This window comes from Geotrypetes seraphini, chromosome 12 (assembly GCF_902459505.1).
Source record: "Geotrypetes seraphini chromosome 12, aGeoSer1.1, whole genome shotgun sequence".
Classification (NCBI taxonomy): domain Eukaryota; kingdom Metazoa; phylum Chordata; class Amphibia; order Gymnophiona; family Dermophiidae; genus Geotrypetes; species Geotrypetes seraphini.
This window is the reverse complement of record NC_047095.1, coordinates 118,795,206-118,819,969: the sequence shown is the minus strand read 5'-3', so window position 1 is coordinate 118,819,969 and position 24,764 is coordinate 118,795,206. Positions and strand designations below refer to the sequence as shown.

General features: G+C 47.8%; 1 protein-coding gene across 4 annotated transcripts in view; it reads left to right on the top strand.

Moving 5' to 3' along the window:
- The window catches only part of LTB (lymphotoxin beta), a 50,946-nt gene extending 28,570 nt beyond the window's left edge, over nt 1–22,376 (top strand). For 2 of the 4 annotated variants that reach the window (XM_033916530.1, XM_033916529.1), the window contains exons 2-5: nt 12,139–12,265; nt 12,858–12,906; nt 13,252–13,320; nt 20,648–22,376. In XM_033916530.1, coding sequence (XP_033772421.1) covers nt 12,885–12,906; nt 13,252–13,320; nt 20,648–21,060 — 504 coding nt within the window. In that variant the 5' untranslated portion in view covers nt 12,139–12,265; nt 12,858–12,884 and the 3' untranslated portion in view covers nt 21,061–22,376. Of the gene's footprint in view, nt 1–10,723; nt 10,852–12,138; nt 12,266–12,507; nt 12,734–12,857; nt 12,907–13,251; nt 13,321–20,647 lie in introns of those variants that run through there. The other 2 variants (XM_033916528.1, XM_033916527.1) reach the window with 2 other exon arrangements.
- Nucleotides 22,377–24,764: the final 2,388 nt, after the last annotated feature.

Sequence of the window (24,764 nt, the reverse complement as noted above, 5' to 3'; positions counted from 1 at the left end):
CAAGGAGAGAGAAAAAAGATACAGAAAGACATAAAGACACACAGACAGTGGCCAAGGAGAGAGAGAGATAGAAAGAGACAGAAAGACAGACAGACACACAGACAACGGCCAAGGAGAGAGAGAGATAGAAAGAAACAGAAAGACAGACAGACACACAGACGGCGGCCAAGGAGAGAGAGAGAGAGAGAGAGAGAGAGAGAAAGAGACAGAAAGACAGACAGACACACAGACAGCGGCCAAGGAGAGAGAGAGACAGAAAGACAGACAGACACACAGACAGTGGCCAAGGAGAGAGAGAGAGAAAGAGACAGAAAGACAGACACACACACAGACAGCGGCCAAGGAGAGAGAAAAAAGAGACAGAAAGACATAAAGACACACAGACAGCGGCCAAGGAGAGAGAGAGAAAGAGACAGAAAGACAGACAGACACACAGACAGCGGCCAAGGAAAGAGAAAAAAGAGACAGAAAGACATAAAGACACACAGACAGCGGCCAAGGAGAGAGAGAGACAGAAAGACAGACAGACACACAGACAGCGGCCAAGGAGAGAGAAAGACAGACAGACACACAGACAGTGGCCAAGGAGAGAGAGAGAAAGAGACAGAAAGACAGACAGACACACAGACAGCGGCCAAGGAGAGAGAAAAAAGAGACAGAAAGACATAAAGACACACAGATAGCGGCCAAAGAGAGAGAGAGAGAGACAGAAAGACAGACAGACACACAGACAGTGGCCAAGGAGAGAGGGAGAGAAAGAGACAGAAAGACAGACAGACACACAGACAGCGGCCAAGGAGAGAGAGAGACAGAAAGACAGACAGACACACAGACAGTGGCCAAGGAGAGAGAGAGAAAGAGACAGAAAGACAGACAGACACACAGACAGCGGCCAAGGAGAGAGAAAAAAGAGACAGAAAGACATAAAGACACAGAGACAGCGGCCAAGGAGAGAGGGAGAGAAAGAGACAGAAAGACAGACAGACACACAGACAGCGGCCAAGGAGAGAGAGAGATAGAAAGAGACAGAAGGACAGACAGACACACAGACAACGGCCAAGGAGAGAGAGAGAAAGAAAGACAGACAGACAGTAGCCAAGGAGAGAGAGAGACAGAAAGACAGACAGACAGTGGTCAAAGAGAGATACAGAAAGACAGACAGCAGCCAAGGAGAGAGAGAGACAGACAGACAGTGGCCAAGGAGAGAGAGAGACAGAAAGACACACAGACAGTGGTCAAAGAGAGACACAGAAAGACAGACAGACAGTGACCAAAGAGAGAGAGAGAGAGAGAAAGAAAGACAGACAGATACATCTATTCTAGCACCCGTTAATGTAATGGGCTTAAAGACTATATATACACTGAAGCAGTATACACTGAAGCAAGACGGAGGCACGCGCCAAAGAAAATTACAGTTTTTAGGGGCTCCAACGGGGGGGTTTTGTTGGGGAGCCCCCCCAGTTTACTTAATAGAGATCGTGCCGGCGTTGTGTGGGGGTTTGGGGGGTTGTAACCCTCCACATTTTACTGTAAACTTAACTTTTTCCCTAAAAACAGGGAAAAAGTGAAGTTTTCAGTAAAATGTGGGGGGTTACAACCCCCCAAACCCCCCACAACGCGGCGCAATCTCTATTAAGTAAAGTGGGGGGGGGGGGTTTCTCCCCCCACGCCCCCCCATCGGAGCCCTAAAAACAGTAATTTTCTGCGCGCGCCTTTGTCCCGGCGCGCTTTTGACCTGACACCCCTGTGAGACTTTACAAGTTAAGTCACAAGCACTTTTCAAATATTTACTTATTTATAAATTGAGACATTTTTAAACGACATCAAGTATTTATAAAATATTCCATACACAGTGACTGGGTGGTGGATCCGGCTGTCGGGACTTCGGTCCTAGGCTGAATTACACAATTCTGAGTGTATGAGAATCTAAGGTTAAACTTAACTTTTAGGTTAATGGATATTTAATTGGAGACCATTTGGTTTAGAGACAGCCCTGGCTTTCTGACAACTTCATAGCAATGACCGAAAATACAGCAATGAAATCTGGTACTCGGTTTGTGATTTCATCAAGTCTCAAGAGGCCTAAAACCATGAGGTCAACACCAGACCAGATGGCCGACAAGGGAAAAAACCAGAATACAAGATTTAATACTGTCTGAAATCCAAACCTTGAAGGATATGCTGAAGACACAGTTGGAACTGACAAGGGACCTACTGAGAGACTCAGATAGCCTTAATAACAATTTTAATTTCTGGCAAAAGAAAGTAGAAGACTTGAAAGCGCACGTTACAACTGGAACCAGCAATGCAACAAACTTTGAAAAATAAAAACATCAAAATTCACTGCACTTCTTCGAGGGAGTAAACAGGCAGATAGACGAGGGAGAGCCGGTCGACATTTTCTATCTGGATTTTCAGAAGGCATTCGACAAGGTCCCGCATGGACGACTACTTCAAAAAATTGCGAGCCATTGAATCGAGGGTGAAATACTCACGTGAATTAAAAACTGGTTGGTGGATAGGAAACAGAGAGCGGGGGTAAACGGACAATACTCGGACTGAAAAAGCGTCACGAGTGGAGTGTCGCAGGGTTCGGTGCTTGGGCCTGTGCTCTTTAACATATTTATAAACGACCTGAAAATTGGTACGATGAGCAAGGTGAAGACGCAGAAGGATTGCGAAGACCTGCAACGTGACATAAACACGCTCGAGAAATGGGCTGCGACATGGCAAATGAGGTTTAACGTGGATAAGTGTAAGTGATGCATGTCAGTAACAAAAATCTTATACAAGGATACAGGCTGTCTGGTGAGGTACTCGCAGAGATCCCCCCAGGAAAGAGACTTGGGAGTACTGGTCGACAAGTCAATGAAGCCGTCCGCACAATGTGCGGCGGCTGCGAAAAGGGCGAACAGAATGCTAGGAATGATTAAGAAGGGGATCACAAACAGATCGGAGAAGGTTATCATGCCACTGTACCGGGCCATGGTACGCCCCCCACCTGGAATACTGCGTCCAGCATTGGTTGCCGTACATGAAGAAGGACACGGTACTACTCAAAAAGGTCCAGAGAAGAGCGACTAAAATGGTTAAGGGGCTGGAGGAGATGCCGTACAGTGAGAGATTAGAGAAACTGGGCCTCTTCTCCCTTGAGGAGACTGCGAGGGGACATGATCGAAACATTCAAAATACTGAAGGGAATAGACTTAGTAGATAAATACAGGTTGTTCACCCTCTCCAAGGTAGAGAGAACGAGAGGGCACTCTTTAAAGTTAAAAGGGGATAGATTCCGTACAAACATAAGGAAGTTCTTCTTCACCCAGAGAGTGGTGGAAAACTGGAACGCTCTTCCGGAGGCTGTTATAGGGGAAAACACCCTCCAGGGATTCAAGACAAAGTTAGACAAGTTCCTGCTGAACCAGAACGTACGCAGGTAAGGCTAGACTCAATTAGGGCACTGATCTTTGACCTAAGGGCCGCCGCTGGAGCGGACTGCTGGGGACGATGGACCGCCGGTCTGACCCAGCAGCGGCAATTCTTTTGTTCTTAAAAAAACTTCTGGAAGACCTTTCCAGCAGGAACAGAAGTTCGAATATTTGAATTCTTGATTTATCAGAGACTTCTGAAGGTTCTGATATCATCACAGCCCATTAATTTTCATAATTCTCAGGCCCTTTATTGTACTTTGTAGACAAAAACTGTACGCTTCTTTGTAACACCCCTAACCCCTTCAATTTTATTGGAAACCATTTTGCCACGGCAAATTTCAAAGTAGAGTTCATGGGCAAATCAGAACCACAAGTTCCAGCATGCAGTGTGTGTGTATGTGGGGAGGGGCGCAGAGAATCCAGGACTGGATCGGAGCCAGCCAGCAGGGACCAACTGGCTTTGGAAACCATCTGCACACAGGGGGGGGGCTCTCTCTTGCTAAGCTTAATGTCCCAAGGATTGTTCTAGACCAGGAGTGGGCAACCATAGTCCTTGAGAGCTACATCCCAGGTGGGTAGTCAAGATTTCCACAATGAATAGGCACAAGATCTATGGCATACTATGGAAACAATACATGAAAATCAACTTCATTGTGGAAATCTTGAAAACCCGACTGAGTGGTGGCCCTCGAGGATCGTGGTCTAGTCTGTACCTTCCCCCCATTAATAAAATATTATATAAACCACTTAGACACTTTGTATTGGTTTGTGGTGTGTCAAGTAAACTTGAGCTCGGAGATCGACTTGGCCAAGACGTAGAAAAGCAACATGAGTGAAGGTGGGGCAGAGTATTGAATTTCTCCTCTTTTCATGTGTATGTCATTTTTCTGCCTGCACGTACCAAGGTGCTCTTTTTTTTTTTTCTAAACCAAGCCACGGCCTGCTGAGATTTCCTTTACAAAAGCAATGCACATGAAAGGGAGGTGTGTCGTGCATTTGCTATGGGTTATGGTTGGAATTTTGAACCACCGCCAAGTCAACTGCTATCTGAACACCACTTCAACCCCTTGCCTGGCAGAAAGAGGAGTGGGTGAGGACATGCCGATGGAAGGTCAACCCAAGATTGTGCTTTCCACCACACCAGGTCCTCAGATTCTCAGCAATGACTTACTAAGAAAATCTGTGAATAGTTGCCCTTGTAATTTGCTCTTCAACTATATATTGCGCTTCTGAATTCTGTATCTTGGTGACAGGCTCTGTACCCCTGTGCCCATCCCCTGAGCCCTCTAGTCCCCAGTGCCCCAGATGCGACAGGCTTTGTATTTACATCCCGCCCTCCCAGAAGAGCTTAGAATGGCTTACAAGTTTACATATATAATAAAACATAACAGGGTAGAGCATGACACTATATTTTCGATCATGACATGATAGTCCTCAAAAGCATGGCAATGCTTAACAGGATATGACAGGGCGAGGCCTCATACAGCATGGGGTGGTGATATTATGAGTTTGGTATTAATCGAGCTTGACCGTACATTATAGTGCCTGAAAGTACGAAGCATGGTGAGGCGGCACATAATATCCCCTGAAACCCTCCAGTCCCTAGTGCCTACAGGTGACAAGCTTTGTATGCTTGCGTCCATCCCCTCAGCCCTCCTGTTCCCAGTGCCCTAGAGATGACAGACTCTGTATCCCCTATATCCATCCCCTGAGTCCTCCAGGCTCTAGTGCCTATAGGTGACAGACTCTGTATCCCTGTGTCCATCCTGTGAGCCCTCCTATGCCTTTGAGGTGATAGGATCTCTGTCCCTACGCCCTAGAGCCTTCGTGAAAAGGAGGACAGATTTTTCTGGAACCATATGGTAACCCTACCCTAGAGGTGACAGGATCTCTGTCCCTGCGCTCACAGTTATCTTTCTGAGTCACCTGTGGTAGCTTGTTTTCTCCTGCGTTGCTCTGTTTATTTCAGGGACTATTGTTTGTAAGGTTTAGAAAGGCCTGTTCCATCTATGAGTAAAGTCCTGTAGATAGGAGAGATGCGACTAGTAAATTAGTTCAGGGGTGTGGGGGGCGAATCGTAGGGGACAATGCGGCAGATGTTTGTGAATCAGGAAAATGAATGGAGGGCCTTATCTGCATAGCACAGGATCTGATACTAGGCCAATGACAGTGAGAACTAGTAGGCAGAAGGTGGGAGAAGGACTGGGGGAAGACAATGTACCTTATCCTGTGCCCGGTTGCTCTGGTATCTATATGCTCTTTGGGTATTACAGTCATGAGCTTTCTGCAAAGCTGAAGGCAACATTCCAATCATAACCGGAACGGCCTCATGGGGAGAATGGCTATTCAAGCTCATGTGAGCTCTCCTGCACCTTATAACCCCCCTCTGCCAATTCTATCCCTCCTCCAATTTGATATCAAAGTCTTGCTTCTTGCTTATCAAGAGGGTTAAGCCTGGGAAAGCAGTTTCTGAATGTTACTATTTATGCTGTAGCCAGTGGTTCCACGTGAGGCCTAGCTGGTCCTGGATTTGCCTTCCTTTTGCATCTATATGACTGGAATCCCAGTTTCTCCAGGAAATATATTGACCTCAGTGGAGAAAACCAAATATAGCGTCTGTGCACAAAAAGAAACCCTTGAAGAAGGCGGATGGGGAGAGGAGGTCTCTGACCTCTCTCTCAGCAGCACAGGCCTCCATTCAGGCTGCTATGATATTGATAACTGTTCAGGTCACCATGGAAACCGTGTTTAGGCCTCTTGCCCCAACACCAGGCCTCTAAAGTTCATAAGAAGGAGGATAAATGATAAATAGCATCCTGTTCCTTCCCAGGGACTAGATAAAGAGGATTCCTTGGACTGGATAGTAAGGGACTTATCACAAGGCTGATCTGTTGTACTTTTAGGTTTTGTTTTTGGTTGTTTCACTCTCACCACATCTTCTCTCCCCCCTGGCCTTGATCATTGTTACTGACCCCCCACACTGGAAGAGGAGAAGGTCTCTGAAGCAGGAGTTAAATCCATTGAAGATGTCTAATGCTAACGTTGGCTCTTGCTCTGATGTCACTTCCTGGACCTGTGCCTACGAAGTGACGTCAGAGAAAGAGCCAACGCTGGGGCAACAGCAGCTTGGGGGTTGCTGCTCGTGCCAGGAACTTTACAGAAGTACGGGGGAAGGGAAGCGGCACGTGCCTGGCAAGACGGGGCAGGGAAAGGAGCTTGTGGTGGTGGTGGGGGCGGTTGAAGAGGGCTGGGGAGGGGCGTCTCTCACCCTCGCTACACCACTGCCTCAGAGGTGTGTAAAGGGCTAACTTATTCTTCGAGTATTCTGGCCCATTTTGTCTGAGGACCTTGAAAATGGGAAGGAGTAAAACACGGACCTCGCGGATCTAAAACCGCACGTCCTTAAAAATCCGAGGTCCGTGCATTGACAAGTCTGCCTTCGCTTTCCCTGCAGCACAGCTCAGGCCCCCGGCTCCCTCGCGGACCTCACGGATCTGAACTGCACGTCACGTCCTTAAGAATCCGAGGTCCGCGCCACGTTTAGTCCCTGGCTCTGACAGAGCTCTATGACAATTTAACTCTGACGGATCCTAATGCTTTTCCCTCCCTATGCTAGGATCCGTCAGAGTTAAATTGTCATAGAGCTCTGTCAGAGCCAGGGACTAAATGTGGCGCGGACCTCGGATTTTTAAGGACGTGACGTGCAGTTCAGATCCGTGAGGTCCGCGAGGGAGCTGGGGACCTGAGCTGAGCTGCAGGGAAAGCGAAGGCGGACTTGTCAATGCACGGACCTTGGATTTTTAAGGACATGCGGTTTTGGATCTGTGAGGTCCGCGTTTTACCCCTTCCCCCTTGAAAATTAAACCTGGAGTTTTAAATTTAGCCCTGTAAGGTACTGGTAGCCGGTGTAGCTTTTGCAGGGAGGGTGCGTTGTGGTCGTGCTGGAGCAAAACTCTTTTTGGTTAGGCCAGTGAACAGGGCATTAGAATAGTCTATTTGTGCTGCTGGTCCTCAAGGCATCAGATATGCCCAGTTTCTTTTCTTCTCTCCAGATCTCTCTTCTGATGAGTGATCAAAGCTGGTAACTCTTCAGAGACTGGGCCCACTGTCGGGGAAATGTAACCTCGGCTCTGAAAATCCCGAGGAACCTTTGTAAATTGCTAAATCGTTTATAGCTTACCTGGACGATCCCGCTTAACCGGTTTTGGAATGGTTGGACACTTCGTTGCTGCTTGGATTTTATTTTTGTTGGCACGCATGGGCCACTGCAGAGTGACAGCGTCGTGCAGAGATAAGGATGTGTTTTCTTTGTCAGGCATCATGATTGCCACCATTACCTCGACTCGGGAAACGCATTCGGAGCTTCTAATTCTTTTCTCTCTCTGTAGGAAGATGAGGGAGGCACCTGAAAGAAAGCACCTCGGGCTGGGCTTGGGGGGGGGGGGGGGTCAGTATAAGATAGGCAATGAGTTGGCAGGACATAGTGGGTCACCATTTCCACCCTTTCCTAGTGCCACAGTTCACCCTACTAGAAGGGGGGGGGGGAAGGGATGGCAGGAGATCCAACTTTGGGATCACACCAGAGACTTCAGCCCTCTTCCTGGTGTCTTTTACATTCACCTTCACCGTCTCTCAAGATTCAAGGACATTTTGGAGCCTGACAAGACACCCAGGTAGTACCTAAATAACACCTAACCCACCCCCTAGCTCCCTTTTACAAAACCGTAGCGCAGTTTTTCGTGACGGCCGCATCGGTAACAGCTTGGACACTCATAGGATTCCTATGAGCTGTTACCACTGCGACCAGCACTAAAAACCACGCTACAGTTTTGTCAAATGTGGGGGTGGGGGTGGGGGAACAGGTCGAAGTGAATTGCTTCTTTACTCTTCCAAAAAATACAAGGGCATGCAATGAAGCTACCAAGTTAGTAAATTTAAAATAAATCGGAGAAAATATTTCTTTCACTCAATGTGTAATTAAACCCCGGAATTCATTGCCAGAGAATGTGGCGAAAACAATTAGCTTAGCAGGGTTTAAAAAAAAAAAGGGGTTGGGGGAAAAGTCCATAAGCTGTTATTAAGATGGACTTGGGGATATCCACTGTTTATTTCTAGGACAAGCAGCATAAAATCTATTGTACTCTTTTGGGATTCTTTTTTTCTCTCTTTGGCAAACCATGTGTCTCCAAACCATGTGTCTGACTGAGGTGAGAGCTTCCATAACACATTGTACGCAGTGTATGAGGAAAAAAACCAGGACCCCTTACAAAGTTTCAAAAATACAATTCTTTGCAATTGTTTAACCATGACCTTTGAAAATACATTAGTATAGTGGGGGGGGATTTTCTTTGTCAATTTATAATATGTGTACAAAGTGTCCTCCTTCAGCCTTGACACATCCGCAAAGTCTTTGACGCCACTGAGGTGTTGGTTCAGTGATTTCATTAATTACGAGCTCTACTCTTTTGCGAGCTCGATGCGCTGGAGCTCCGTCCTGTTGAAAAATAAAGTACTCCAAAAATGTCTCAGGTTTCAGGCTGGAGTTCCTGCTGCGGTAGGATGTTTTGGGGTCATTTCGGGGGGGGGGGGGGGGTAAAAAAGTTGCTGGTCCCGTTTTATTTCCCAGACGCCATGCAGTCCGGTGTGGCTTGCTTTCCCAGCAGCGCGGTGCATCGCAAACCGGGTGCCGCCTGAGATTTCAAGTGTGCCGCGAGACACCGGGGAGAGGAGCCGGCGGCGGCTGACTGCCTACATGACGTGTCTCTTGCGGCGAGAGGCGCGTCCTGTAGGCAGTCAGCTGCCGCCGGCACTTCTCCTCCTCCTTGGCGTCTTCTTTTTCAGCACACACACACCCATTGGCGGCCCAGGGCCCCTCAGTGGAGGGCCTCTGCGCATGCATGGGTGTCAAGGTGATGATCTTGCGCGTGACAGCATCGCGTCAACATCTAATCTAATCTAATCTGATCCTTAGGTTTGTATACCGCATCATCTCCACGTTCGTAGAGCTCGACGTGGTTTACAGTAGGAGAAATAGGAAGAAACTACAACAGAGGGTTAGAGGTAGAAGTGTGAAGAAAATTTACAGGACTTGGGATGCGAAGATATAAGAGTTTCCTTGATTCCTAAGTTGGAGGGAGACTTACATTTTTTGAGAAAAGCCAGGTTTTCAGATGTTTGCGGAAAACTTGGAGAGAGCTCAAGTTCCGAAGAGGGGAGGTAAGGTTGTTCCAGAGCTCAGTGATTTTGAAGTGGAGGGAGGTCCCTAGCTTTCCTGTGTGGGAAATGCCTTTTAGCGAGGGGAAGGATAGTTTTAATTTGTGGGAGGATCTGGTGGTATTAGGGTTTGAGGAATTCCAAGAAAGAGGGATAAAGGGAGGGAGGATACCGTGTAGGATTTTGAAAGCTTAACAGGCGCATTTATAGTGGACCCTGGCGATTATCGGAAGCCAGTGGAGCTTGGCCAGGAGCGGGGAGACATGGTCAAATTTTACTTTTAGCGAAGATGAGCTTGGCCGCGGCATTCTGAATCCGTTGGGAGTCTGTGGAGGTTTTTCTTAGTTAGGCTTAAGTAGACAGAGTTGCGATAGTCCAATCTGGAGAGGATGATGGATTGGACAAGGAGGGTAAAATGCACATCTGCCGGTTTAGTGTGCAAAGCTTGCGAGACACTGCAGTAGAGGGTGTCTTGGCGTGCTAGGGCCTGGCACTTTATTTACAGGGCTGCCCTTTGGTAGGTAGGCCCATTGCTGTTCCCACTTGGCACTTAATCCTGTTATGGAACACAGATTTGCTACGTGAGGTATCGAATGTGCTTTTCACGCCTCTCTGGCCCCTTTGAGAGAAGTAAATTCAGCTTTCTGTTTAATTTATCATCCCCCCCCCCCCCCCGGGTCCCAGCATCCCAAGAGAGAGGTCCCAGGAGCTAATTTTAGCCTGTGTGGGAGCAGCTGAGCCCGTTTGACACGGCAGCGCCTGAAAAAAAGCTGAAGTTATTATCACACACAGCGGCAGTGACACCGGCAGCTCGGGGACATCCACAGGACTCAGCTGGCATTAGCACAAACAAAATCATTATAGCTCCCTCTGCCTTACTTCACTGTTCTGATCTGTGTTTTGTTCCCTGATGAGGTGTTTCAGTGTTTATAAAGCTTGCTTTTTCCTTGTTAAGTTTCCGTGAGAACAAATGTCTGAACAAGTTCCTTCAGCTAAATATAAAAACCAGAACCTCTACACGAGTGCATACTTTTTACAGCTGAGGTAGTGGGGGTGTGTGTGAAGATTTTTAAAATGGAATATCTAATTATGCAGAGATATGACGTTGCCCGGTTCCCGGCTGCGGTTTTTGGGACAGTTCGGGATTTCTGACCGTCCTACCCTGATGCATTATGGGCCTCACAGCACCGATACCAATGGGCAGGATCAGGTAGTACAAATACCACGCCGATTTGGGATGCAAGTCCAAAAGCAGGACCGGCCCCCAAATTTCCAGCATAGAATTGATGAACTTGTGCACGCGTGTTCCTCCAAAAGCAGATAAAGATGGGCCTTGTGCCGAGTGTGTGGCTGCTCCTTGTGACCTTGGGCAAGTCACTTAATCCCCCCATTGCCCCAGGTACATTAGGAAGAGTGTGAGCCTGCCAGGACAGATAGAGAAATATGCTTGAGAACCTGAATGTAAACCACTGGTGTATAAATGAAATGGGATTGGCTGGGCCAGTGGCCTAGCGAGGTTAAGTGGCAGCCCACTCCTGACCTTCCCCTATACCTTTTTAATTTTCCAGGTGAGACCAACAGCATGATCTGGCTGCCTGTGTCGTGCTGGCTCTCCCTCTGACATCACTTCAGGGCCCAGACGTGACGTCAGAGAGAGGCAACACCGATGCGGACAGCCAGTTCATAATGCTGCTCATGCGGGAACAATTAAGGAGGTACGAGGGAAGGGAAGGGGTGCCCGTGTGCCAAGGGGCACCCTCCTTTCTACTCCAGTGGGCTGAGCGCAAAGGTGGGGCTGGAATACTAAAGCTTACTTTGTGGGTCATATGAGGTGATGTGTGAATCAACCCCTTTCCCTTCCCCGACCCAACTGGACCTCATTGAATCTGCATCCCTTTATGTCCCTTTGAAATTTGAGGTCAATGGGGTGCAACTGTGCTGCTTGTCATCTGAACCACAGTCTAGGTACACATGGGAGGCGGCCTGCCCCAGGCACTGTTTTGGAGAGGGCACAGGCTCCCATCCTCCTCCTCTTTCCAACTCCCGCTTCTTCTCTGCCCCCCTCTGTAACATTCCTGGCATGAGCAGCAACCCCTGAGCTGCTGTCGTGCCAGTGTCAGCTTTTCCTCTGATGTCGCTTCCATGGCGTGGGTCCAGGATGTGACATCAGAGGAAGAGCCGGCACTGGCGCAACAGCCACTTGGGGAGGGGGAGAGTTGCTGCTCACGCCAGGAACATTACAGAGGTGCGGGAAAAGGGAAGCGGGGTGGCATGCAGCAGGAGGGAGCGGGGAAGGAGCGTGGGGGGGGGGGGGTGAGGGCACCACCACCTTGGGTGAAAACCTGATTGGCTGGGTGTGTCCAGGGCTAGATTGAGAACCTCTGGGGGTGTGGGGACAAGGAAGGAGGGGTTGATCTGACCCTCTGCTGTTCTACCAAAATTCAAGGGGGCTCCAAGTGCAGGATCGCTCACTCCCGGCTCCACTTCTCTCTTGCAGGACTGGATGATCCAGGCCTGCTTTTTGCAGAACCCCGCTGCATGCAGAAGGGTATTAAGTCAGCCTGTACCTGGAATAAACGATTCACAAGCCGCATCCTGCTGTCCACGGAGAATCTACGTTACAGGTAAGTAACTACACTTTCACAAGCCGCATCCTTGGCTTTCTCATTACCCTGCATAAGTGGAACCCGATCGCACCAACACCTTCAGATGGGGATTTTTTTTTTATTTTTACCGTGCAGTTCTGACTAAGTGCAAAACATCCTGTTTTTGCATCAGAGGAAGCCATGGGAGGGAAACCCCTACCTCCTTTTTCCACTCAGGTTCACACTTGAACTGCAGAGATAAAGCAAAAGTGGCCAGGGAATGAAGCCACGCTGCCGCTGAGTGACAGAGAGAGAAGGGATCGATAGCTCCCTCAACCCCTGAGGCTCCCAGGACTAACCCTTTCGCCGATGGAAGCTTCCGGAAAAAATGGCAGTCTCTGCACCTCAAAACGGGCGCTTGTCGTTTGTACAGTTGTGGGGACTCTGGCGCTGTCCGTGCCCAGCACCGCCTTGCTGGTGATGTATTTCACCCGGGACGGAGGGCAGGTGAGGGGGGGGAGTGGAGGTGCTCGGGAGACGGAACGGTGTGACGGGGGTCCAAGTGTGGCATGTGTGATGAGCGGTTTGAAGAATGGAGGGCTGGAGATAAAATTCTGCTCCTTTCTCGCAGGTTACACCTCCGCCGTCCGAACGAGAGATGGAAAAACTCCATCAAGAGGGTAAGAACACTTCATGAACAAAGACACCCCTGCGGGCAGCTCTGGGGCGTGGCTGCCGACCACGGCACGGCGATGCTGGGACCGTCATTGTTGATCATGGGGTGATGATATTAGTGAATGAAGTCACTTAACATAGTTGGGGATGGTTGACCGTGAAGCAACATAAGAAATACCATACTGGGTGAGACCCAAAGTCCTGTCTCCGATAATGGCTGGATCCTAAAGAGTAGATTCATTGATCGTTGCTCATTACTGATGACCTTGGGGTGACGATACTGTGATCCTGCCACCCTCATGACACACCGTCTCATATTTTGTTCTTTTTTGTTTCTTTCCCCCTCTCAGACAAGGTTGCCAAGCCCAGCATCTCCTGGCACCAGCAGGACCCAGACAAGCCGATGGCGCATCTGACAGGTAAGACCTTTGTCTCTCTTTTCTCATGGCGAGAGCCAAGATCATTAGGGCCAGTATCTATAAAGGGTGCGGAAAATTTGGCGACAATATAAATTTGATGCTCAGTACTACACTTCTCCCTCCGTATTCGCTGTGATAGGGGATTGACAGAACCGCAGATACAGAAAACCCGCAAATAACTTTGTCATATGTTATTCGCTGTTTTCTATGAAAAACCATCGTGAATATAGTGAAACCGCGAATAACATGGCGGGAGACCTGGCCTGTTCCCGAAGGAGAGGTAAAACACGGTGAAGAAAGTGCCGGGAATCGGCGATTTTCTCTGTAAACGCTTGGAATCAGCGATTTCTCTATGCAAGCTGATGTAATTGGGGGGGAGGGGGGGGAAGCCAGCAAGCTAAAAACCGTGAATAATCGAAACCGCGAATGCTGAAACTGCGAATACGGAGGGAGAAGTGTATTCTATAAAGGGCGCCTTGGGGTGAGCACTCTGTAGAATAACGTTGAACGCCAAATTCAGTGCTCAGGGTGGTACCGAATTCAGCGCTCGACTCTGGGCGTGAGGCCCTGATGGCCAGCTGAAATCCTGGCGCAGAAATTTGGCGCATGTCCTCGTCATTCTGCAACATTCTGCCCATCTTTCGTGAACGCTCTGACTGCCCCTGTTCCTCTCTCGGCCCCGCCCCTTTTTGAGTTGCGTGCGATCCGATCTAGGTGTTCTGTGTTACCAAGTAGCTGTGCAGCCAGATCGGCGCCTTCATCGCGGTTACGGAAGTGCTTTAGGACACCCGACGCCACAATAGGCTTGGCTAATGCCGGAAGTGGGGGGAAAAGGGTAAAACGTGGACCTTATGGACCTTGCGGATCTAAACTTGCACGTTCTTAAAAATCTGAGGACCGCGACACTTTTAGTCTCTGATTCTGTCAGACCTCTATGACAATTTAGCTCTGATGGGGAAAGGGTAAAACGTGGACCTCGCGGATCTAAAACCGCACGTCCTTAAAAATCCGAGGTCCGTGCATTGACAAGTCCGCCTTCGCTTTCCCTGCAGCTCAGCTCAGGCCCCCGGCTCCCTCGCGGACCTCACGGATCTGAACTGCACGTCACATCCTTACAAATCCGAGGTCCGCGCCAATTTTAGTCTCTGGCTCTGACAGAGCTCTATGACAATTTAACTCTGACGGATCCTAATGCTTTTCTCTCCCTATGCTAGGATCCGTCAGAGTTAAATTGTCATATGTTATACGAGAATGGAATTTATGGGAGGGAGGGTTGGAATAGGGATGGGGATAAGAATTTGTGAGATGTGTCATTGATTATTTCTAAGTGATATATTTATTGTTTATGTGATTGAATATATTTTAACACTTAATGTAATCTTGAAAATGAATAAAGAATATTTAAAAAAAAAAAATGACACAAGGAACACATTTTTCCCCGTCCCCGCGGGAAATCATTTTCCCGTCCCGTTCCCGCGAGTTCTTTTCCTGTCCCTGCCCCATTCCTGCAAGCTCCGTCCTCATCTGCGCAAGCCTCAAACACTTTAAAATCAGAAGCAGGGCTGTGGAGTCGGAGTTGAGGAGTCGGAGTCGGAGGAAATTTCGGGTACCTGGAGTCAGAGTCGGAGTCAGAAGTACAAAAAACTGAGGAGTCGGAGTCGGAACATTTATCTACCGACTCCATTTTTGAACTTGGCATACCAATCCCGAGTGATTCTTTCAGCTATAGCCCCCACTATATACACAGCACAAAGGTTGCGAGCAGCTTCTGCGGCCTTAGAACCTTGATTAAAAGCAAAAAGAAGGTGGTGTCGAAAATGCTCATTTGTCTCAACTTGACATTCCATTTTAACGATCTGAAAATTAACCAGTGCTGTGGAGTCGGAGTCGGAGGAAATTTTGGGTACCTGGAGTCGGAGTCTGAAGTACAAAAAACTGAGGAGTTGGAGTCGGAGTCGGAACATTTATCTACCGACTCCACAGCCCTGATCAGAAGTGTTCGAGGCTTGTGCGGTTAAGGCAAAGCATACAGGAATGGGGCAGGGACAGCGACAAAACTCGCGGGGACGGGGAAATTGAATTCCTGCAGGGACAGGGAAACTTTGTCCTCGTGTCATTCTCTACGCTGCACCACTCTAGAAATCAAGATGTAGCAAAAGTGAGCCAAGCCATTGTGACATCATTGATGAGGTTGGCTTTTAGGCATTGGTGGAATGAGGCATTATGATGTCACAATGCCAGCTCTGGTTATCAGAGGCTGAAATCTTCACATTATGTATTTTTTCAATTTTCTATACTGATCTTGCAATTAGACAGCGAGCTCCGTCCTCATCTGCACAAGCCTCAAACCCTTTCAAATCCTAAGTCGCAACATTCTAGAGCTCAGATTGTGATGTCATGATGCCTCATTCCACCAATGCCTAAGCTCCATCCTCATCTGCACAAGCCTCATAAGTAGCAACATTCTAGAGCCCAGATTGTGATGTCATAATGCCTTATTCCACCAATGCCTAAGCTCCGTCCTCATCTACAAAAGCCTCATAAGTAGCAACATTCTAGAGCTCAGATTGTGATGTCATAATGCCTCATTCCACCAATGCCTAAGCTCCGTCCTCATCTGCACAAGCCTGAAACCCTTTAAAATCCTAAGTGGCAACATTCTAGAGCTCAGATTGTGATGTCATAATGCCTCATTCCACCAATGCCTAAGCTCCGTCCTCATCTGTACAAGCCTCAAACCCTTTAAAATCATAAGTGTTCAAGGCTTGTTCAGTTAAGGCAGAGCTTACAGGAATGGGGCAGGGACAAAACCCACGGGAATGGGACAGGGAACCTGAATTCCTGTGGGGACGGGAATAAATTTGTCCCCGTGTCATTCTCTACTTTCTATCCTTCCTATTATGGAGGTGGGTTACAATAAATGTGACAGGAGCCTCTCCTAGCTAGTTAAAATGTTTTAAACATCGACCATATAATTTTTAAAAAAAGTGACTAGCATTTTATAAAAATGCATTCTGAACATTGGCCCCCATACACGTTTAGATATAAAACTTTATTTATGAGGACAAGTTCCAGAAACCTTTTACCCTAGTAAAGGAAATATTTAAACAAGTGGCTTACACTATGTGCTGACAGCTCTATGAGTTCATGTAGCTGTCGGGATTGACGGGTCGGCTTTGGCTGCCGTCCCTCTTTGCCACTCCCCTCAGAAGCTGCTTCCCTAGGTAACTCCCTGGTCTGCCTCGTGGCCGAGCCGACCTCGTAGTGCCCCCTGCTCCGAGGCGAATGCGGGGACATAAAGAGATCCATTTCCCTCCCGCCAGTGCAGGAAACGGTGTGGAGAGATGCATTGTTTAGAAGCGAACCCTTTCCTATTAGGATTTCCCTCCCCTTTTATTTCAATTTCATTCGAGCTGTATTTATTCGACCGTCCTTCTGCTCCTGTTTGTCCATCTGTTACGCAGCCCCTTCCGTAAATTTTAGTTACAATTCCATCGGGGTCCTTTTACTAAGGCGCGTTAGCATTTAGCGCATGCTAATATTTTGGCGTGTGTGGTTTTTTAAAAAGAAAAATCCCCTTTTAATTTATCTATTGTAAACGGTTTAGGTATTATTTGATAAACGGTATATGAAATGATGAATAAACTTGGAAACTTGGAAGAAAATCTCTTAAAGCAGATTTACAGGATGGGAGTCAAGAAGTACCTGTATTTTTTTTTTTTTTAACACTAATTAGTGGAGCTGGTACTGTCTTGAATGCTCATGGCTCCAGAAAAAGGAGGACGGATTGAGACAGCTGGAAGTAAAACCCGGATGTCTCAATCCGTCCTCCTTTTTCTGGAGCCATATGGTAACCCTAGCTTGTCCAACCTACGGCCACCGGACCAGAACCAAGTGCTTTTTTTTCTGGCCCCCAGGAGCTTGGCAAGTCTTGTGATGCTTACAGCGAGATTCCTGTTCCTTTACAATCCCTAATGAAAACTACTGGGTCAAACGTAAAGCTATGTCTCCCAAAAGAGCAGAATCATACAACAAAACTGGAAAGGTAAGAACTAATAAAGTAAATTTCACTTAATATATAAACTTTCAACCTGAGAGGTGCTCAGAACCTTGAAAAACAAGGTGGAATAAATGCTAATGGGGACAAGCCCCTATAGACATTTCAGTGTTCTATCATTGCATCCTCTCCCGTGTTAGAAAGAATATAGTGAACCAATTTTTCCAAAAATTGAGTTAATGTCCCAAAACAATCGTGTGAACAAAATAATAACTTCAGCGATTTTTCAAAAATGTGAATTTAGCTTGCATGGGTGCTTCAGGAAGTGATGTAATCACGGGTGACGAGGAAGGAAGAAGTTTTCACTCAGTTCCAGCTTGTTTGGCGGCTCTCTGAAGAAGCCTTGCGGCGAAACGCGTTAGAGCCCGCTGGAGTGAGACAGCTTCCTGAAGCACCCATGCAAGCTAAGTTCACATTTTTGAAAAAAACGCTGAAGTTATTATTTTGTTCACATGATTGTTTTGGGACATTAACTCAATTTTTGGAAAAACTGGTTCACTATATTCTTTCTAACACGGGAGAGGATGCAATGATAGACCACTGAAATGTCTATAGGGGCTTGTCCCCATTAGCATTTATTCCACCTTGTTTTTCAAGGTTCTGAGCACCTCTCAGTTTATATATTAAGTGAAATTTACTTTATTGGTTCTACCTTTACAATCCCTGCCATAACTCAGCTCTCTGGAAGCAGAAGCGCGCAGAGCTGGAGGTTCAGGTTGATTTCACAATTTCAGGTTTCGCAAGACCAGCCTGAACTTCCGGCACGGCGTGGCTCAGGCTTGCTGAGAGGCAAATTTGTAGTGAGAAAACAGGAATCCCATTTCTGCTGCCAAAAGCCAGGTGAGGCAAAAGAGACTGGGTGAAATGCTGGGGGCGGGGACGATGCACTGTTGCTTTTTACAACTATTTGGCAAAACTTGGGGTTAAATACGACAGCGCATGTTTTGGACCTCCAAATGTTGCAGAATATAAAATGTGGCCCCCGGTGCAAAAAGTTTGGACAAGCCTGCGCTACAGATTCAAACTTAAAAAAGAAAAACCAAAAATTTGGGAGTTAAGGCGCCACCTTTTTCAGTGGCATAGTTGGGACTCGGTGGGCCCTGGACAGGAAAACTGAGATGCCCCCCCCCCCCCCCAGTGCATCCTTGCGGTCCGGCACCCCTATCCTCAGCTCTTTACCTACCCACCGAGTCCTTCACACACTACAGCAGCAGAGACAGTGTTAAAAAAAATGCTTCTCTGGCTGGCGGAACCTTTCCTCCGCTACATCCTGCTGCTCTGATGCAACTTCCTGTGGGCAGGCCATGGTAAAGGAATGGTCCCGCCGGCCAGAGAGGCAGCCTGTAATCCTGTTTCTGCCGCTGTAGTGAGTGGAGGACTCGGTGGGTGGGTAACTAGTTGAGCTTTGTAAAAGTGGCCTTAAATGAGTTAATTGCACTTAAGTGGGTTTTGGCCAGGTATTAGCGACCTGTATTGGCCACTATGAGAATGGGCTACTGGGCTTGGTGGACCATTGGTCTGGCCCGGTAAGGCTATTCTTATGTTCTTACGTGAGCCAAGTATAGGACAATGAAGCCATTGTAACGTCACTGATGTGGTTGGCTCTGAGGCACTGTGGAATGAGGCATTATGACGTCACAATCCAGGCTCTGGAATGTTGCTCTCATTGTGGTTCCGGAATCTTTCTTTGAGATTCTGGAACGTTGCTACTCCTTGGATTTTGGCCGGGTACTAGGGACCTGGACTGGCCACCGTGAGAATGGCCTACTGGGATTGACGGACCATTGGTCTGACCCGGTATGGCTATTCTTATGTTCTTACGTGAGCCAAGTGTAGGACAATGAAGCCATTGTAACGTCACTGATGTGGTTGGCTCTGAGGCACTGTGGAATGAGGCATTATGATATCACAATCTCGGCTCTGGAATGTTGCTCTCATTGGGGTTCCGGAATCTTGCTATTCTTTGAGATTCTGGAACGTTGCTACTCCTTGGGTTTTGGCCGGGTACTAGGGACCTGGACTGGCCACCGTGAGAACGGCCTACTGGGCTTGACGGACCATTGGTACTGACCTGGTAAGGTGATTCTTATGTTCTTACAAGCAATAGCTGGCACTTTGGTTCTATCGTATAACTTGACACCTAAGGATCGATATTCAAGCGATTTAACTAGATAGAATTGGCTCCTGGATGGTTAAATACTTGAACGGGGCTAATTGGGCATTTTCAGTGGCGCTTAACTGATTAGTGATGCAAAAAATGGCCAATTAGGGTTCATAGACAACTCGGCGAAAGACAAAGGCGCGCGCCGACAACTGAGCGCAAGACGGAGGCGCGCCGAAGAAAATTACAGTTTTTAGGGGCTCCGACGGGGGGTTTTGTTGGGGAGCCCCCCCAGTTTACTTAATAGAGATCGCGCCGGCGTTGTGGGGGGTTTGGGGGGTTGTAACCCTCCACATTTTACTGTAAACTTAACTTTTTCCCTAAAAACAGTGAAAAAGTGAAGTTTTCAGTAAAATGTGGGGGTTACAACCCCCCACAACGCCCCCACAATGCGGCGCAACCTCTATTAAGTAAAGTGTGGGGGGGGTTCCCCCCCATACCCCCTCCGTCGGAGCTCTATAAACAGTAATTTTCTTTGGCGCGCGCCTCCGCGCTGATGCTCAATTGTCTGCGCGCGCCTTTGTCCCGGCGCGCTTTTGACCTGACACCCCAAGTAGTGTCCAAGCCGAAATTGGCTATTGGGGGAGGGGGGGAGCTGGCATATAGCAGCTTAAGCGCTGATCTTCGGTTCTTAAGAAGTTAAGATAAGCACATAAATAGGACTGTGGGTTTTCATAGGTGGTTGAGTGCTCTATATCGCATTTAACGGCTATGGCTTTTGCCGGCTTTTTATACCCGGAAATTTAATGCCAGAGTCTGGACATCACCCGGCATTAAATTTCCGGGTAAGCACTGAACGTATAGAATGCTGGAAGTTGAATACACACGGGCCAACCTTTAGGCGTGTGCGTGGACACCAGTGATAGAGATGGCGTAAGAAGTTGTGCTTATATTTTGGAGCTTTGCAGCCATCTTAAGCAAGTATTCTGTAGTGGAAATTGGGTGCCCATATGCCACTATAGCATACTGGCGTTAACATTTCATTTCTTATCGCCTAAATGTTAACAGCCTTTGTAGAATGATCTCCTAAGCGTCCCTTCTATATCAAAGTGACTTTCAACATGTCCACCTCACTCTCAATTTCTTCTGGGGAATCGTATTTCTTTCAGCGGTCATCCCTAAACCAGAGAGCCGGACCTGGACCTTGGAGTGGGAAGCTACCCCAGCCTTCTCCCCGCAGACAACCAGTCTCGTGCTCATCCCCAAGCAAGGCCTCTACTACGTCTACTGCCAAGTGGCTTTCCGGAACAGTGGCTGCCACGCCGGCCCAGCGCTCATCCTCTCCAGTAAGGTCTTCCACCGCCAAGACGCCAACCAGTGGAAGCCCGTGCTGCTCCTGGAAGGCTCGGACACCGTGTGTGAGCGGGAGCAGGGGGATGGCAAGTTCTGGTACACCTCCATCAGTCAGGGGGCCCTGGTATTGCTGGAGGAGGGCCACCAACTCTATGTGAATGTCAGCCATCCAAGGCTAGTGGACTACCAGGAGAGCAAGACCTTCTTTGGGTTCATGATGATATCTTGAGGGCACAGAGGACACCCCCAGTTATGCACTCATTTGAAATGATCTAGAAATGTCAGCAACATATCCCTTGTCATTGACAAAGAAAATTAGTAGAGAAAACCACAAAATTTGGTTGTGTGTTTCTTTTTCATGTACCCTCTTCACATTTATCGCTACAAGAACCTGGAGCACCCTTCCAACACTCCAACTTACCTATTTGATAAATTCATTTAACTCAGTGCCTCTGCAACCTCTCCTGATAATGTAACCATTCTCCACATTACATTGTAACTGCCTCCTCTCTTGCAACAATGTAACATCACTCAATAAGACTCTGAGACTTCTCCCTATTATGGTTCTTGCAAAAATGTAACTTCCCTCAACAGGACTCAGATTTCTCCCTATTGTAGTTCTTGGAACAATGTAACCTTCATCAACAGGACTCTGAGATTTCTCCCTATTGTAGTTCTTGGAACAATGTAACCTTCATCAACAGGACTCTGAGACTTCTCCCTATTGTAGTTCTTGGAACAATGTAACCTTCATCAACAGGACTCTGAGATTTCTCCCTATTGTAGTTCTTGCAACAATGTAACCTTCATCAACAGGACTCTGAGACTTTTCCCTATTGTAGTTCTTGTAACAATGTAACCTTCATCAACAGGACTGAGATTTCTCCCTATTGTAGTTCTTGCAACAATGTAACCTTCATCAACAGGACTCTGAGACTTTTCCCTATTGTAATTCTTGGAACAATGTAACTTCCCTCAACAGGTCTCTGAGACTTCTCCCTATTATGGTTCTTGCAACAATATAACCTCCCTCAACAGGACTCTGAGATTTCTACCTATTGTAGTTCTTGCAACAATGTAACCTTCATCAACAGGACTCTGAGACTTCTCCCTATTGTAGTTCTTGCAACAATGTAACCTCCCTCAACAGGACTCTCAGATTTCTCCCTATTGTAGTTCTTGGAACACTGTAACCTTCATCAACAGGACTCTGAGACTTTTCCCTATTGTAGTTCTTGCAACAATGCAACTTCCCTCAACAGGACTCTGAGCTTTCTCCCTATTGTAGTTCTTGCAACAATGTAACTTCCCTCAACAGGACTCTGAGCTTTTTCCCTATTGTAGTTCTTGCAACAATATAACCTCCCTCAACAGGACTCTGAGATTCTCCCTATTGTAGTTTTTGCAACAATGTAGCCTCCCCCAATAGGACTCAGACTTCTATGTGATGTAACTTTTTCTCACAATGTTGCATGGGCCTTTAATCTTGTAACTCATCATGAGCCTATTCTGGAGAAGTGCAATTAAGAAATCCCGATGAGCTTAGAGGTGCTGTTAATGGAGTGTTCTTCCAAAAGTGTATACATCCTTTCGAAAGAGCACGCACTCTTCGTGAAGACTGTGCCCTGTCTCAAAAGCGTGGGCACTTTTTCCCAAAGATCATGCGCTCATGAAGGCATTCCTCTGGATTCCATACAGGTCACCAAAACTTGGGCACCTAAATTTGGGTGATAATGAGCCTGGGACCATCAATAATTGGTGTATCTTGGCCCTCGTTTGGGTTTATGCGTGTATCTGCCCTGTTCCCTAGTCTTCAAAATGCGCACCTAAATTTTACAGCGTGCAGCTCAAAATGGGCGTGGCTATGGGAGGGGCATGGGCGGGTCATTGGCACTCCCAGAAAATAGGCACAGTGTTCTAGAACAGGGTTCAACTGCCAGTACTTGAGCGCCAGCATTTACAATTGGTTTCAGCGGGCGTACGTTCTGCGCCTAAAATTAGGCACAAGGGCCGAGATTCTATAAATGCAGTGGCATAGTAAGGGAGGGGCGGACCGCCCCGGGTGCCACCTTGATAGGGACACTGGCACCTCTCTGCCCCCCATGCCAAGCTTGTGCTCTCTCTTCCCCACCTCCACCTGCACCCCCAACCTCTTTAAATCTTCACTAGCGCGAGCAACTTTTCCAGACTGCTGCTCATGCCTGCCTGGATCCCCTCTGAAATCACTTCCAGGTCAAGGGGCCAGGAAGTGACGTCAGCGGGAAAGCCACAAGCAGCAGGCTGGAGAATTCGCTCATGCTGGTGAAGATTTAAAGAGGTACATGGGAGGAAGGGAGAGCGCAAATGTGTTATGGGGAATGGGGAAGGAGTGGGGGGTGGGGGGAGCAGAAAGAGGGGGTGCAGTGGGGCACCACCATCCCAGGCACCGCCTACTCTGATGATTGCTTTTACCGACCCGATGCACAAAATGGCCCACTGCTTGTTTTTCCCCTCGACTGCCTATTTTCCAATCCAAATTAGCTAAAACCCTACGCAAACTAGGCAAGCAATTGATGCAGTAACATTGTTTGGCTATAACATATGGATCTGGAATGGCCAAGTTGTCGTCTCCTCATATCCCAACAAGCCATCCAACACCTCCTCACTGTACCCCACTTACTCCCTTATATCCTCAGCAATACTGTCAACGATAAATAAAAACACAGACACTTTATTGATGGTAAAAATCAGGCCTCAGCTTTGTTTATTGGGACAACCAAGAAGCCGCGAACAATTGCTTCACCCAGAGCTACAAGACATTGCAATTATAAAACTCACAATTGTATTCCCTGGCCCTGCCATCTTAGCAAGAGCCTAGGGGGTAGCATGGATCTCCATGCCCCTATTCCGTACCACGGGCCTCACGACATATTCGCTCACTTGAGCTCGCTTCCCCTTAACCGCTCATCCCCTGATGAGCCTAGGGGGTTAGGCATGGACCGCCATGCCCCCCCTTTTACAAGGTCACCTGATCCGCGGCATCACCACTCAAATGAGCTGACTGCCAAATACCCGCTCATCTTCCGATGAGCCAAAACCTTGTAGCTCGGGTTACCGCCACTGCGACAACCCAAAACCCCCCAATCACCTGAGTGAATCCTAGCTCCAAAGGGGAGGGTGGGTGGGAAACTTTCCTCTGAGGGACAGGGATGCACACTGTCCCTTGGAGGGATGTCACCTATAAACCCCTTCCCATCATTCCCTGCTTCCTTTTTCACCCAATCCTTTCCCGGCCTCCCAGTGGGAAACCACGCCCCTCCTTTCACCACCAATCCACTCTTACACAACTACCCCCCCATACCCTATCCAACCGTCTTAACATGGGCGACTACTTGGGCCATCCAGCCCATCGTTATAGTCGCCCTTCGAGACTAGCTCTCGGGCTCTTTTTTCCCCAAAATCAAAAACTGGAATTTTAGTGATTGGAAAAACCAACAGGTCTGCCTGGGGTTGTTTTTTGTTTTTTTTTTCCATTGTGAAAATCATTTGCATGCAAACTTGGCAGTGCATCGCTCGCTCTTCCAGAATTGGCCTACAGAATTGGCCAACAGCGATCCAGTTGGTATCTTTAGTGCATCCAGGCCTGAATTATTTCAAAAGCGTAATCGGCGCCGATAAGGAGCAATAATGAGCTCAGAATTGTCAAAAATTCAAATGAATCAGGTGATAGGCGCCTACGTCTTTCAGGTAAGTGCCTTGTCCAAGGCGACTACCAGAAAGTGGATGCGGCTAGGGGTGGATTGTTGGCAGATCTTGGCCGCGCTTTGCATCTAGGCTCCTAAATTAGAATTTGGCACTGATATTTAGGCCAGGAAAACCCTGGCATAAATAGGGGTGCCTAAGATTTTGACGCCTACGAGCGCCTATGTCAAATTTAGGATTGACAGGTGCCGT